Here is a 16660-nt window from a genome sequence, read left to right as displayed (position 1 = left end):
TGGAGGGGCAGTGCCAGTGAAAGAGTAGGGAACGATCGGCCCAGCTTGAGGGTGACTCAAAAACACACAAAATCTTCTGCAGAATTAAGCTGCGGGATTCTGCAAGACAGGAAAGCAGCCTCCAGGGGCAAAAGCCACTCCTGATGACAGCACTTGTTCCCTAGACAGACAGCACACAACAGTTGGCAGGGTCGGTCTGACATGGAGCGGGGGGCACGTGGGGCAGGGGCAGTGCCAGAGGGAGTCCAGGGTCCCCACAGCAGTGGGTTCCGGTGCTCCCAGGGATTATAAATAAACAGGCACATGGGAAATGCACATTCTTTCTCCAAGAAATATAATTTATGTTTACAGCCAGTTGTTTTTTCTTCTCCCTAAAGAAAACATTACCATGTGGGGCCCCTGCCCCAACAGTGTCCCTGAGTGTCCTTGGCCCTGGCTCCCTCGTCCCATTATTGCTTGGATGAGGAAGATCTGGCTCTGGGAATCGCAGAGCAAGGCCCCTCTCCTCACCCCCTCGGGGCTGTCCCTGGTGACGGAGTGGAGGTACAGAGTGCCAGTCCCGTGCCAGCCACCCTGGCTGTGCCCATTTAAGGGAAAGGAGAGTGCAGGCCGTGGGAGAGGCGCTGAGCAGCCTCCCAGAGCAGAGAGCCCCTCTCTGCGGTGCAGGAGGCCCTGGAGGCACGGTGGCTTCTTTTCAAACTTGACAGCTGGAAGGCTCAGGCTATGGGGTGGGGAGTGGAGGGGGAGCTCTCTCTTCCCAGCAGGATTCCAGGCACATGCTGGGAGGCTGGGAGAAGAGAACAGAATAGGGTGGGGGTGACCCCCTGCCTTCTGTGCCCCATACCAATCTCAGGGGGCCAAGGAGGGAGGTATGTATGATCAGCCCTGGTGGAGGGGTGAGGGCAGCTTCGGTGTTGGGGCCCCCATCTATTTCCCACTTCTGTCCTGGGCACCAGCCCCGCTCCAAGCCCCTGCTCCTGGGCCAGGCCCTCCTCGCAAGGGCAGTTGGGCCCCACACAGGCACGCAGTCCACCCCAGAGGTAGCGGCTCCTGCCCTAGAAAGGGTGGGCCTAGGAGACCCAAACCCCAGAAAGAGGGAGGGTGTTGGGCGCCCTGCATCCAGACTCAGGGAGACGTGACAGTTCTGTGGCCCTCAGTGACCCTGGTTCCAGGAGGAAACTGGTGCCTCTGTTACCAGTGGCTCCATCGGGGACTGGACCCAGCCCAGACTTCTTGGTCTGACAATTGCCCACAGATCAGCCAGGGTATAGTCAGTCCTCTTACTACCTAGGAGTGTCTGAAGATGAGCCCCAGCCCTGCCTGTGCCCCGCAACTCGCCAAAAGTGGCCGCTCCATTGACCTAAGTAGGGGCCCGCCGGTCCCGCAGGCCTAACCAGCCAAAGCTTCCTAGAGCCCCTCCTCTCAGAGTGGCTGAAGCCCATTAGCCAGAACGTAGGCTCAGGTGCCCAGTCCTGGAGCGGCTTCCAGGGCGCGGAGGCTGCCCCCGGGGGCGCCCAGAGCCCGGGAACCAGCGCCGCCTATGAGCAGGTCTTCCTCCTCCTCATCCTCAAAGGCCCGCGCTGGGCGCCGGGGCGGAGGCCGGGGCGTGGGCTCGTCGCGCTCCGCCATGCGCTCGACGGCGCCCTCGCCCACGAGGAACACGGTGTCCGCGACGCGCGGGGGCCCGGTGACGGGGTTGTGGTCGTAGGAGAAGACGCGCAGCGCGCGCAGCGGGTGCAGGTCGGGGAAGCCACCCAGGCGGTTGCGGTCGAGGTCGAGGATGTGCAGGCGGCCCATGCGCAGCAGCGCGGGCGGGAACTCCTCGAAGCGGTTGCCGTAGAGCCAGAGGCCGCGCAAGCCCGTCATGCGCGGCAGCTCGGCCGGCAGCGCGCGCAGCCGGTTGTCGCCCATCTGGAGCGACTGCAGCGCCACCAGGCGCAGCAGCGGCCGCGGGAAGCGCCGCAAGAAGTTGCCCTCGATCCAGAGGCAGCGCAGGCTCTGCAACTGCGCGAAGTCGGCGGGCAGCGCCAGCAGCCGGTTGCCGCCCAGGTAGAGGCGCGTGAGGCGCGGCAGGCGGCACAGGCCGTCAGGCAGGCGCTCGAGCTTGTTGAAGTCCAGCGCCAGGATGCGCAGCTCGCGCAGCTCCTCGATCTCCTCCGGCAGCTCGCGCAGCCCGGTGCCGCTCACATACAGCTTCTGCAGGCGGCTCAGCGCGCACACTGCGCTGGGCAGCCGCCGCAACCGCCGCCCGCTCAGCTCCAGCTGCTGGTCGCCGCTGCGCAGCTGCTCCTCTGCGTCCGACGGCAGCTCATCCGGCGTGGACTCGGCGATGCCCATGGTCACGGGCCCCGGCCGGGGCCGCCGCCACTGCCACCGCCCGGCATCGCCCCGCCCCGGCCGCCCCCCAGCCGCCCCGACGGTGCCGGAGCCGCGCCGGCCCCCGGGCCCCCCGCCCCGGCCTGCCCCCGCGCCGGGAGGGGGGCCGTGCGGGGCCGGGAGGAGGCACCCAGTTGGGGCACCGCCGCGCTCCACCGCCCGCCCTCGGGCCTCCCCCGTTGCCTCCGCCGGAGGCCGACTGGCTAGGGTTCGCGCTGACTCGCAGCTTAGCGACCCGTCGCCCTGGCAACCCCGACGCGCGTGCGGCTGCCAATGAGGCGGAGGGAGGGCGGGGCGGGGCGGGGCCAAGGCGCCACCCTAGTGGGGTCCCAGCGCCGGAGCCCGCCCCCTACCTGCCCATCCAGCCCACCGCGGAGCAAGCGCAAGCCGAGAGATTACCCCGCCCCCGGCCAAGCCTGGCACTGAGACCCGACGCCCGACGCCGTTTGGTGTGCGGTTGTGTGCGCCCCAGAGCCGCGGGTTCAAGAAGAAGGCGAAGGAAACGCCTGCGGTGGATCAAAGACTCTGGACTAGAGACTCACAAGGAGGGGCTGAGGGGCGAGGTCACTGCCGGCCATTCACGTCCAGCGGCGTGCGGCCTGCCTACCTGCTGGGATCACTTCAGTATAGTAACTCGAAACAGTGTTACTGTCCGGCCCTTTTCACATCTGCTGGTTTTACCCGGACCCAGGGCTTGGCTCCGCCCCGCTAATTGCCCTACAGCTTCCTCATTGCTACACTCACACCCCTCTCTCCTGCCAGGATCCCTCCACCGACGCTCAAAGTCTGTGTATGGCTGCAGTGGACAGAGGTCTGGGACACGTGAACGCCTTTTAGCCGCCAATCATGGCCACTCTCATTCCATGACTCTTCCTTCGCCTGCTACCACCAGCAGGAGTTCCCCGCTGCCTTCTCCCCCCACCTCCCATCCGGAGCCCTCCTGCGGGAGCTCCTGGCAGAAAAGCACTGGCTGTCACTGGCTTCGAGCCCACGTGTGCCCAGCACTATGCTGAAAGCATTGCGTTGGGTCCTTGGCACAGCCTATGAGGTAGACACCCTCATCACCCCGATTTTAAAGATGGAGAAACTGAGGGTCAAAGAGACATGACTTGAGCTGGGTCAGTCTGAGCTGGGTGAAGTGCCCAAGGTCACCTAGCTGATGAGCAGCTGGATTCGAAGCCAGGTAGTGTGACTCGAGAGCCTGTGTTCCTAGCCATAAACCATACCGATAGATGGAAACAAGGGTCACTCCACCTCCAGTAATGAATTTTCTCACAACAGAGCCTCTGATTGTCGGGACAAAGCTACAAAGACAGCGTTATAATCCCACATGAAGATGAGAGAAGTGGCCTCATGGGGATTAGGCACTCTGCTTACGGTCACACAATGCATAGAGGTTGCAGCCCGGGAGCCAAATTTTCAGGCTCCAAGCCTCCTGCCTCCTGCCTTCTCTTGAACCTGGCTGGTGTAACCCATGTAACTGGCTGAATGGATTGACTTCAGGACAGCACGCTGCCCTTTGGCCCACCCTCATTGCCATCCCCACTGCAGGGGAAGGGGGATGGAAGACAGCCCAAGGGCAGAGAGCAGTTGCCAATGCAACGGGAGGATGGGAACCATCCCCACTGGAATGTAAGCTGCCCAGCCAGGGAGGTTTGGGCATCTCCTTCCCTGCTGGCACAGGCTCTAGAGAATACAGTAGACATTCAGTGCAAATTTTTATTTATTTATTTATTTATTTTGAGACAGAGTTTTGCTCTTGTTGCCTAGGTTGGAGTGCAATGGTGCGATCTTGGCTCACTGCAACCTCTGCCTCGCCTCCTGGGTTCAAGCGATTCTCTTGCCTCAGCCTCCCAAGTAGCTGAGATTACAGGTGCCCACCACCACGCCCAGCTAATTTTTGTATTTTAGTAGAGACAGAGGTTGACCATGTTGGTCAGGCTGGTCTTGAACTCCTGATCTCAGGTGATCCACCTGCCTCAGCCTCCCAAAGTGCTGGAATTACAGGTATGAGCCACTGCGCCTTGCTGAAAAAATTTTAACATTAAAAAAAGTGGAGGCAAACATTGCATACAGTGAAATGCATAGATCATAAGTGTCTTCTTGGATGCATTTTGACAAATGTACACACCCCTGTCCCATTTCCATCAACCCAAGAGTTCTCTCAAGCCTCTTGCGGTCAATCCCCACCTTGCGAGGCAACTATGATTCTGACCTCTATCCTCATGGATCAGTTTTCCCTGTTCTTGAATTTCACACAAATGAAATTATTCAACACATACTTTTTTTCAGATAATATATATTTGTTGGATAAATGAATGAAAGGACAGAGCAATAGCAATTCTAATATGGCAAGAGGTGTTAGGGGGTGGACAGATGATGGGGGGACACAGAGGCAGATGTTGCTCTGAGCCAGGAACCAGCCATGCACCCCCATCCTGGGAGAGACTGGCAAAACAAAAGCAGGAATCCAGGCCAAGGTAGAGGACCCAGGTGGAACCCAGACACCAGACCTAGGGTATAGGAGTCTCAGCCCCAACCGGAGGGGCTTCAGGCTCCTCCCAGATGTCACTTAAGTTCCAATCCAGCTCTCTACCTTCTACTCATTCGGGAGGACTTCTTGGAAGAGGTAAGGCTCTCAGAGACCAGAAAGGTAGGGAATACCCAGCCAGGCTAATGGGATGAGGATGAGTCCCTCCCCCCGGCCCCCAAGCAGTTTCACTTGGGGAACATTGGCTGTGGAGGAGGAGGCTCAGCAGCCCAGCCTCGCCACATGCTCAGGCTGGCACCCAGCGCCAGGCTGCCCTCTTGGGCTCCATCAGCACGGGCAGCACCGTATGAGCCCACATGAGCCTCTCCACCCCAGCACCAGCCTAGCAGAGCTTCCTGGGGCCGAGAGCATGGAGGACCAGCCCTCTTCTTTCTCAGAGTCTTTTTCTTGCTCTCGGCAGATCCTGTACCTTCACCTCCCACCAGGCCCTTCTCAGTGGGTAAAGGTAAAATGTGCTGGCGTTCCAGGCCCACGCAGGCTGGCAGTGGGGCAATCATCATGATGAATCACGCTGGCACTGCAGGCACCCGGTCCTTGTTGAGGCGTAACTAATGAATTAGCTTCGCCCCCAGCACGGGGCCTCTCAGCCTTTCCCCACTTCCCAGGAAGGCAGGAAACTGAGACCTGGGAGGGGGAAGCAGGGGAGGAGGGAGGACTCTGTCAGCTCCAGGCGTGGGTCCCAGACCCTGGCCAGCCCCTCTGCCCCCACACACACTGCAAAAACACCCAAAGTGCAGGTCCCCCAGGGCCCCAGAAACTGCCTCTCTGTTACTAATCATGAGCTATAACTATTAATGCCCACCCCCAACTCTATTTTTTAAAGGATTTCTTAAAATATAGGAAAAGTGTGGCGCTGTGATAAACACCCCCATGCCCAGTACCCAGCATTGACAATTGTTCACATTTCATCAAACTTGCTTTAAACCTATTTTCTTTTAAATAAAAGGAAGAAAACGGCACACGTAATATACAAGTCTCCTTTGTCTCCCCTCCAGTGGCCCCATAGGCACTACCGCCCCCTCCACACTGACCCTGCCAACGTCCCCTCTGGATTCCCGTCCTTGCCTTGGGGCCAGGACCCCCCTGGCTGCTGAATAAGATGATGGGATCTTAGCATCCTAGGTTCTTAGAAAACAAGGATTCAAACCTGTTAGAGCCAACTACACGATGTCAGAGCTGGGAGGGTGCTTAGCTCCTCTGGGAGGTCACAGGCTCTGTTCAATGTCTGCAAGAAGGTAGGGACACTTGTTCCAGAAAAATGCATGGAGGCAGAGACTCACCCAATGATGTGCGCAATTCCCAGGGGTTCATGGTCTCTTGGGTGTCTAGGCCAACCCCTTCATTTGGCAAAAAAGGAACGCGATGATGTCCTCACCTCATGGCCCACTCCCCTTACCTGCACCAGCCAGAACTTCAGTTCCTGCCATCTTTCAGGTATTCATTCAACAAACCTTAAGCACCTACTTCTATGCCTAGGCACTGGGGATTACTATGAATGTAAACATAATAGACAAACCCCCTGCCTTTGTGGAACTTATATTCATGTGAGTGGAGATCATCAACAAAACACGTGTCAGGTCATGATCAAGCTACGAAGAAATAAAGCAGGGAAAAGAAAGGAGGAGGACTGGCTGGGCATGTTGGCTCACACCTGTAATTTCAGTACTCTGGGAGGCCAAGGTGGGCGGATCACTTGAAGCAAGGAGTTCAGGACTAACCTGGCCAACATGGTGAAAGTCCATCTCTATTAATAAAAAATTTAAATTTTAAAAAAAGAGAGAGGAGGACTGAGAAATGTGTGGGGGGTGGGAGGGGCTGTCATTTAAAACTGAGTGGCTAAGGCCAGGCGCGATGGCTCATGCCTGTAATCCTAGCACTTTGAGAGGCCAAGGCGGGCAGATCACCTGAGGTCAGGGGTTCGAGGCCAGCCTGACCAACATGGTGAAACCCTGTCTCTACTAAAAGTACAAAAATTAGCCAGGGTGGTGGTGGGTGCCTGTAATCCCAGCTACTTGGGAGGCTGAGGCAGGAGAATTGCTTGAACCCAGCAGGCAGAGGTTGCAGTGAGCTGAGATTGCCCATTGCACTCCAGCCTGGGCAATAGAGCTGGACTCTGTCTGAAAACAAAACAAAAAAAAAACACCTGAGTGGCCAGAGGAGGCCTCATTGAGACCATGGCATTGAGCAAAGATGGCAGGGTACACTCCTGGCAGTGAAGATGGCAGTGCCAAGCCCCTGGGGCAAGAGCATGCCTGGGAGTTTGGGAGCAGCAAGGGGCCCAGCCCAGGAAGCAAGGGGAAGCATGGTGGTGGAGGAGATCAGAGAGAGAAAGTAAGGACTGTGCAGGCTGAGGAGGACCCCTGTCCTTCATGAGGACTTTGGCTTTGACTCTAGGTGAGAGGTCATGGGGGAGTTTTGCACACGTTTTAATAGGATCCCTTTGGCTACAGCTGCAGGATATGGGTGTGCGTGTGTGCGCGCGCATGCGTGTGTGTGCATGTGTGTACGTGTGTGTGTGCATGCATGCATGCATGTGTATGTGTGTGTGTTGGGGAAAGGATTTTGTGCAACTTTAACCTCTCTCTTCTTGGTTCTCTCCCACAGGATAATGCTAGCTGTCGTTTACTCAGCACCTACAGGTTGTCAAATTTATTCTTCACAACAGCTCTGCCGAGCAGGTACTATATTCCCCACCACCTCTGGCTCTACAGATGAAGAAACAGATTAGATTCAGAGAGGTTAAGTAGTTTGAGTTTCAATGTGGTTAAACAGCCACTGCCAAGCTACAAGGTCACACAGCCGGTAAGGGGCGGGGCCAGGATTCAAACCCAGTCCATCTTCTTGCAAAGCCTGGGCTTTGTCGACTATGTCTCATTGACTCTGTGGGCTGGGAGAAATTAGAGAAACCACCTGGGGGCTCAAACACTCACCCCCATCCTGCAAACAGCAAAAATATTTCTAGGGGTGCCCTACTTGGAGATGTTGATGTTGTCAGAGTGGGCAAGAGTGGCTACGAGCCACACCACTTCCCCTTTCCCATCCCAGGCCCCAGGGCTCATATGTTTGCCTAACTAGGGGGTATCCTGAAATCCACAGAGCAAGCCTAGAAACCCCAAATCAGGTCCCTTAAGGCAGAACAAAGAGGTCCCCAGGTCCTAGGTCATCCTAGGCCTGTGATCTGGGCTCAGGGCTTATCTGATACCAAATTCCAGGCAGTCTCTGGACCACCGTTGGCCTAGAGCCCATCAGTGATAGCCAACTCACCAGGCTGGCTCAGCCACTGCCAACCTACTCCTCCCATCCTGCCTAAGAAACCAGAGCCCAGGCATGGCCTGGGGATCATATTTACCTGGAACCCTAGCTCTGTGAGTTACCTGCCTGATCTGTTGAAAGCTGAGAGTCCTCCCAGGTCCCCCTCAGAGACGCCAGAGCTGAAGCAACAGAGGCCACGGGAGTGTGAGGAGGGGGAGAAGCTGACTGGTGCCCAAGGCCACATTCCAGAATGTTGTGGATGGAACTCTAACCACCCCAGTGGGTTCTGTTAGGCCATCAAGCTGCAAAGTGGACTTGATGACTCCTTCCTCCTGGGAGGAATGCTGGGGTCATGGCTGGCAGCCGCTCTTTATGTTAATACCTTCTTGGATCCGTGGCCAAATGCAAATCAGATCATCTGCTCCAAGAATACAGATCCAGGTCCCAACCAACACTACCAAGGACTTGTCTGGCCTGGTCCCCCTGGGGCAGAGGCCACTGACAGTGACCAACTTCTGTTTTTCCCCCCTTCTTCCTGAGCCCTCAGTAAAACTACTTTTCCTAGCCGACAGGGTAAGACCCTGGGATGAGTGCTGGGCTAACAGATGTGGGCAGAAGTGAAACATACCACATCAATGCACAATCCTCCACGCTCTGTTTATGTACTGTGATGTTAAAGATGGAAAGGATCCTGGATCCCAGAGTCACCACTTGGAGATGAGCTAAGCTTGTTGTACCTGAGCGAGTTAGAGAAAACGCCACACTTTGAGACGAATTAAGAGTCCGTTTATTTAGCCGGCGGCCAAGAGACGGCTAACGCTCAAAATTCTCTCGGCCCCGAAGAAGGGACTAGATTTTCTTTTATACTTTGGTTTAGAAAGGGGAGGGGGGTCTAGTTAAAACAATTTTACAAAAATAAAGTAGGCAAAAAGTTAAAAGGATAAATGGTTACAGGAAAGTAAACAGTTTCAGGTGCAGGGGCTTTAAGACTATTACAAGGTGATAGACTCGGGGCTTTGGGTGTTATCAATCAGACGAATTCCTGGGAATTGCGGATATTGCTCGCCACAGTATTTTATCAGTTAATTGCATTCTTGGATGTGCTGGGAGTCAGCTTGCACAAGTTAAGTCCTTGAGGAAGGGGCTGCCAGTGAAAGAGCCAAGATGGAGTCTGTCTGGCTCTCTTAGCTAAGGGAGAGTCAATTCAGGTGGAACCAAGGCTAGGTGATTAAAGGAAAAGGGAGAGTCTAAAAACAGGGTTGGTAAAAACAAGGTTGGGCATTACAACCTGACGAGCTTCTTTCCACCCCCAGGACCTTTGGACGTGCCAGCCCCTCTGCTTGGAATTCTCTTCTTCCCACTCCACTTGGTTCACACTACTTATCCTTAAGGTCTCAGCTGAAACCTCCTGATAAGGTTTGGATGTTTGTCCCCTTCAAATCTCATGTTGAAATGTAATCCCTGGCTGGGAGCGGTGGTTCACACCTGTAATTCCAGCACTATGGGAGGCCAAGGCAGGCGGATCACCTGAAGTCAGGAGTTCGAGACCAGCCAGGCCAACATGGTGAAACCCCGTCTCTACTAAAAATACAAAAATTAGCCAGGCGTGATGGTGCACACTTGTAATCCCAGCTACTGGGAGGCTGAGGCAGGAGAATTGCTTGAACCCAGGAGGTGGAGGTTGCAGTGAGCCAAGATCATCCCATTGCACTCCATCCAGCCTGGGCAACAAGAGCAAACCTCCATCTCAAAAAAAAAAAAAAAGAAAAGAAAAGAAAAAAGAAAAAGAAATGTAATGGCCAGTGTGGGTCATGGAGCCTAGTGGAGGTATTGGGGTCATGGAGGCAGATCCCTCATGAATGGCTTAGCACTATCCACTTGGTGATGAGTGAATTCTTGCTCAGTTCACTCAAGATTTGGTTGTTTAGGAGTCTGGGACCTTCCCTCCTATCTCTTGCTCCCTCTCTCGCCAAGTGATAACGCTACTCCCTTTTACCTTCTGCCATGACTGTAAACTCCCTGAAGCCCTCATCAGATGCAGATATGGCACCATGCTTCCTGTGCAGCCTATAGAACTGTGAGTCAAAATAAACATCTTTTCTTTTCTTTTTCTTTTTCTTTTTCTTTTTTTGAGACAGAGTTTCTCTCTTGTTGCCCAGGCTAGAGTACAATGGAGCAGTCTCGGCTCACTGCAACCTCTGCCTCCTGGGTTCAAGCAATTCTCCTGCCTCAGCCGCATGAGTAGCTGGGACTGAAGGTGTGTGCCACCACGCCCAGCTAATTTTTGCATTTTTAGTAGAGATGGGGTTTCACCATGTTGACCAGGCTGGTCTCAAACTCCTGACCTCAGGTGATCCACCCTTCTCGGCCTCCCAGAGTGCTGGGATTACAGGAGTGAGCCAACATGCCCATCTTGTCTTTTCTTTATAAACCACCCAGCCTCAGGTATTTCTTTATAGCAACGCAAGAACAGACTAACACACTTCCCTTCCAGGATCTTTCAGGGCACGTCAAGCTCCTGTTATAGATTCTTGAGCTCCCACAGTTCTCCTTCAAAGTAATTATTCCAATCATACTAAATAAATAATAACTGTGAATTATTTGCTTGAAATCTGTTTCCGATGGACTAGGATGTGAGCTCCATAAAGACCAAATCACAGGGCCAGGCGCAGTGGCTCTCGCCTGTAATCCCAGCACTTTGGGAGGCCAAGGCGGGTGGATCACAAGGTCAGGAGTTCGAGACCAGCCTGGCCAACATGGTGAAACCCCATCTCTACTAAAAATACAAAAATCAGTCAGCCTTGGTGGTGTGCATCTGTAATCCCAGCTACTCGGGAGGCTGAGTCAGGAGAATCGCTTGAACCCAGGAGGCGGAGGTTGCAGTGAGCTGAGATCGCGCCATTGCACTCCAGCCTGGGTGACAGAGTGAGACTCTGTCTCAAAAAAAAAAAAAAACAAAAAAAAACCCAGATCAGTGCCAATGCTGTGTGGAGCCATTATAGGAACCTTCAGGCAAAGGAAAAATCAGTAATGCGAATCTCATCTTCATTTAAAATGTTGATATTTTGTTCATCATGGATTTTTGGCAATAATTTTTACTTTTGCAATGATTGCATCAAACTATTACTTAATTACGGAGGTGGGTTTTTTTTTGGCACTTCTTTAAATATGGTGTTTAGAGCAAGTGCCTTGCTCCCCTCACCCTAATCTCAGCTCTGGATCGGGCAAAATCACCCTTTCTCAAAGGATTATCACAAAGCATCAGTGACAGCGTATGGGAGCTGAGTGCTGTCATTTTGAGATACTAACTTATTCCATTGTAGACAATTTCCTTATATCCATTGACTTGCATTCATATGCTAAGTTGGTTTCCTATATTCCCTGCTCTCCAGGGAAACTCAGAACAAAGAGTCAAATCCTTGGCTTTGAGTTGCAAAAGAGGCTTTGAAATCCAGAGCTGAGACTATACCCTTATAACAGCCAGTTTTGAAAGAGAAATCTTTTGTGTAGGTCCAAAAAAGCTTGGCTTTGAACTTCGAGAGCAGAGAGCTGATGCCATAAGCCCTGGAGACGGGAAGGATGCGTCATCCCAGAAGATACCACCCAAAAGGAGATTAAGGTTCAACCGGCAGGTGGGAGAGAAGGGGCAAGCAGCTCCCGGAAACACGGATGCCGGCACAAAAACCAGTCGTCATCCCCATCTGGGCAGAGCCTGGGGGTGGCATGAGAAAAAGTATATGCCCCCAGGTATCCTGAGGGGGGCACCAGGGCAGGTGGGACCCACCTGCGCTTCCCTTACCAGGTGTGGCCTGAGGATGTAACAGGCCTCCCACCAGTCACTCTACCTGTATGGAGAGGCCTCAGTAGACATAGAGGTGTACTCACAAGGGCGGGCATCCAGAAGTTTCCACACCTGCAAGATAGACATGGGTGTAGCCGAGAGATTAGGCTGGGGGAGTCCACATCTTTGCTAAATCCAGTTGTTAGTGATAGACTAAGATACACTTTTTTTTTTTTTTTTTTTTTTTTTTTGTCACCCAGGCTAGAGTGCAATGGCGCAATTTCGGCTCACTGCAACCTCTGCCTCCCGGCTTCAAGTATTCTCCTGCCAAGGCCTCCCAAGTAGCTGGGATTACAGGTGTGTGCCACCATGTCTGGCTAATTTTTGTATTTTTAGTAGAGACAGGGTTTTGCCATGTTGGCCAGGTTGGTCTCAAACTCCTGACCTCAGGTGATCCACCCACCTCGGCCATCTGAAGTGCTGGGATTACAGGTGTGAGCCAACGTGTCTGGCCCCAAGATACACTTTTGAGGTCTTGAGTATGGCTTATGAAGTCCATACTCACATATACCTGCCCTGTCTGGCTATACCAGTCATGCCATGTACAATGGAGCCATATCTAACGATTCCTTTTGATACCAGGATCCTACACTGGAGGTAAGTATCTCGAGGAACAGCACCTTTGATCCATGTCCCATAAAGGGTCTTCGCACGCCAACAGCAAACTCCCTAGGTGTGTAAAAGCAGCGACAGCACCCCGCTTACAGAAAGGACCCCACAAATGCCCTTCTTAGTGATGGTAACTCACGTGGGAAGGACATTTGAAGTCTTTGGGCCTCCCAGCATCTGAAGCCCCTGGCTATATTGGAGAATCCACCTGCCTTACAAAACAGAGCCCACTCTCCTCCCAAGGCAGCTGAAAACGCTGGGAGCTTACTTTCCCGGCATCCCTTGCAAGTGAGGTGGAAGCCTGTGACCCAGAAGTCGCCTCCAGGTACACCCACGTCAGATTCTGAATGGCAAATGAGAACTGCTGAGCAGAAGCGATCACTCAGATCAGCAGGGGCTGTGTCCGAGGAGCAGCGGTGGGGAGGCCTGGGGTCTTTGTGGTCCCAGGGCCATGGGGCGATTTTCTTTGTGCTTCCTGGCTGGGTGGGCTCTAAGTTTTGTGGGTTTTTTTTTTCTTTTTTGAGATGGAGTTTGCTCTTGTTGCCCAGGCTGGAGTGCAATGGCGCCATCTCGGCTCACCTCAACCTCCACCTCCCGGCTTCAAGCGATTCTCCTGCCTCAGTCTCCTGAGTAGCTGAGCTAACAGGCGCCTGCTACCATGGACCCGGCTAATTTTTGTATTTTTAGTAGAGGCGGGGTTCCTCCATGTTGGTCAAGCTGGCTCGGAGTCCTGACCTCAGGTGATCCGCCCGCCTCGGCCTCCCAAAGTGCTGGGAGTACAGGCATGAGCCACCACGACCGGCCGGGCTCTAAGTTTTATTCTCAGGTCCACCTGAAGATTCTGTGAGTGACCAAGTCCTTTTAAGAAATTCCTTTTCTGCTTAAATTAGCCAGCTGTGGTTTTTGTTGCTTGCGATGAACTCTGACTGATAGCCTCCATCGTCAGACCTCATCAGCCTGTGACCACTCAGGGAGTCACGTGATCATTCTCCCACTGCCCCTGCTTCCACTGTCTTCCCAGGAGCCCCACACTGTCAAATGCTGACCTGTGCTCAGGAGAAGCTTTGCCCGTGTTCTTCAATGCCAGCCCCCCGCCCCCAGTGCCAGAGCCCACCAGGAGAGCATGGCTCTGCGCCAGAGCCATCTGACCATAGGGACCACACCTTGTCATCAGGCCCCATAGGAGGCTGCTTGGCCCAGGGGCTCATATAGCCTTTTCTGAGCACAGCGCCTTCAGCATCTCACCCAAGCTTAGGCCAGGTGAGCGACACACACACCTTCCTGCTCTGGCCCTTTAACTGGGGACTCTAAAGACACACACACACACACACACACACCCTCTCCCACCTGACTTACACTCTCACACTCATACACTCACATATACTCACACACGCATTCTCACACACACTCATACATACACGCACTCATACACTCATACACTCACACACACACATACACTCATAAATACACACACACTCATATTCACACCCATACACACGCATACACTCACACTCTAACACACACGTATACTCACACCCGCAGACATACACACATGTACACTCTCACACACTCATAATCACACACATACACTCATATACCCACACACTAACACACACCCACACTGCACTTACACACACATACACACACTCACACACACTCATATACCCACACTAACACACACCCACACACTCATACAGACGTACACAAATACACACACAATCATCTTCACACACATACACACACTCATACACTCCCACTCCCACACATACACTCACTCTCACATATATACACTCACACGCATTCATATTCACACACACTCATATACACACACTCTAACACACACCCACACAAACTCATACACTCACACACATACACGCACATACCCTCAGTCACATATATACACTCACACATACACTCTCTCACACACTCACATTCACTCATACACATATACTCACTCTAACACACGTATACTCACACCCACAGACACATTCACAAAATACACACTTACAGACTCTCACACACACTCATAATCACACACTCATACACTCATATCCCACACACCACATACCCACACATACACACTTACACACATAGACACAGGCATACACACAGTTATATACCAACACACTAACACACCCGCACACACAGACACATACAAATACACACAAATCATCCTCACACACACTCTCATACACTTTCACATATACTCACACACTCCAACACACACCCACGCATACACATACACATATACACTTACACACCACACTTACATATATACTCTTATACATACAACTCTCACACTCACATTCACACACACTCATATACACACACTCTCAGGCACATACACTCACAGTTCCAAACTGACACTCATGCACTTACACTAATGCTCTCACACACACACTCATATTCACACACTCTAGCACTCACTCAAACACACACACTCACACTCTCACACAAGTGCACTCACCTCTTTAGCAAAAGAAATCAAAGCCCATCCCTATCACTGCCTGGCTCTCCCAGGAAGTTCCCAGGCCCCATTCCTGCCCTTCCGAGACCCCCGGGGAAGTGATGGGGTGGGGAGAGGCTTGGATTCGGAAGAGAGTACGAGCGCGCTCACAGGGCCGGCGCTGCGTGGCTTCGGGCAGGTCACCTCACCTCTGGTCAGGTTGACCTGCCCATCACAAAGGTCCCAGGCAGAGCCTGTCTGCAGCAGTGTGGGGAGGAAGCGAGGCGTGGCGGGATGTCCCACAGGCCCTGCCAGACCCCTCTGATCTTCAACAGGGGCCTTCAGTGGGACCTGCTAGGTCTGGTTCGTCCTCTGCCCTTGCATACTTGCTTGTTCGGGGAACAGTTCCTCGGGAATGGGTGGCCCTCCAGATGGTCAGAGAGGAGACTGGGGAACCAATTCAGAGCCTCACACACTCCATCTGTCTGGGTGTACCATATTCCCCGTCCTCAGCCTCCCCACACAGAGCCTCCTACCACCCCCAGGCCTCCAGTTCCCAAAGACAGATGCTTCTAACCGCCCCCACTCCCTGAAGCCCTGTGTTCCCAGCTGGACAGCTGTCAAGCCCATGAGCCGGTGGTGCTGCCTGCCACCACGTGACTCAGGCCAGATGGCACCTATCAACATCAGCTGCCACCAGGCCATGACGAACAAACAGCAGCCTCACATGTGTCCACACACATCACAAGCCGTGTCTGATCTCACATCGTCCAGCACCCGCCCCACCTGCTGTCCCGTCAGCCCTCTAGGCTCCACACCCCCACACCAAAGCCGTCAGCACCGCACCCACCTGCGACCCTAAACTTCCCCCAGAGGGAGGACCCTCTGTGTTCTTGCTGGAAAGGTGAAGGCCCACGAATATTCTCAGCACCCGCAGGCTGTGGGGGCTTAATAAAGGTTAATCATTATCCCTGTACATCTCAGCAAGTTTTTAAAAATATTCGTTGAGGAGGGGGCAGGAAACTTCTGGCAGCAACTGCAATGTCACCCGCCGGAAGGACTGACTCTGTGAACACCCAAAGCCTGGTTACCAGGTGAAGGGAGAAGCAGGCAGCTGCCAGGAGGGCCTGGCAGAAGTTGGCCTTAGGGACGGGGGGTTAAGTGGGGGTAAACCCCTGGAAGGGCAGCCAAGGCCTTCCAGGTCAGGCGGTGCAGGTGATCACCCACCCTTGATAGAGAGGAGGCCTGCTCTCAGGTAAGGGTTTTGTTTTGTTGAGACAGAGTCTCAGTATGTCACCCAGGCTGGAGTGCAGTGGTGTGAACATGGCTCACTACAGCCTCAACTTCCTGGCCTCAAGCTGTCTTCCCACTTCAGCCTCCCGAGTAGCTGGGACTACAGGCACATGCCAACACACTCAGCTAATTCTTTAATTTTGTGTAAAGATGGTCTCACTTTGTTTCCCAGGCTGGTCTCGAACTCCTGAGCTCAAGTGATCCTCCAGCCTCGGCCTCCCAAAGTGCTGGGATTATAGGCGTGAGCCACCTCGCTCGGCCTCAAGCAAGGGTCTTGAGGAGGCCCACCCAG

The 16660-nt window shown here is 53.6% G+C and overlaps 1 protein-coding gene across 1 annotated transcript; it reads right to left on the bottom strand.

Annotated features, from left to right (window-relative positions):
- Window positions 1-317: 317 nt before the first annotated feature.
- On the bottom strand, window positions 318-2571 carry LRRC10B (leucine rich repeat containing 10B). Its single transcript, XM_003274044.4, has one exon. It carries the CDS (start codon window positions 2335-2337, stop codon window positions 1459-1461), a length of 879 nt encoding a protein of 292 aa, XP_003274092.1. The 5' UTR covers window positions 2338-2571; the 3' UTR covers window positions 318-1458.
- Between the last annotated feature and the right edge of the window lie 14089 nt (window positions 2572-16660).

This window comes from Nomascus leucogenys, chromosome 4 (assembly GCF_006542625.1).
Source record: "Nomascus leucogenys isolate Asia chromosome 4, Asia_NLE_v1, whole genome shotgun sequence".
In the NCBI taxonomy this organism is placed as follows: Eukaryota; Metazoa; Chordata; class Mammalia; order Primates; family Hylobatidae; genus Nomascus; species Nomascus leucogenys.
Note: the sequence above shows the minus strand (reverse complement) of the source record. Positions and strands in the feature narration are given on the sequence as shown.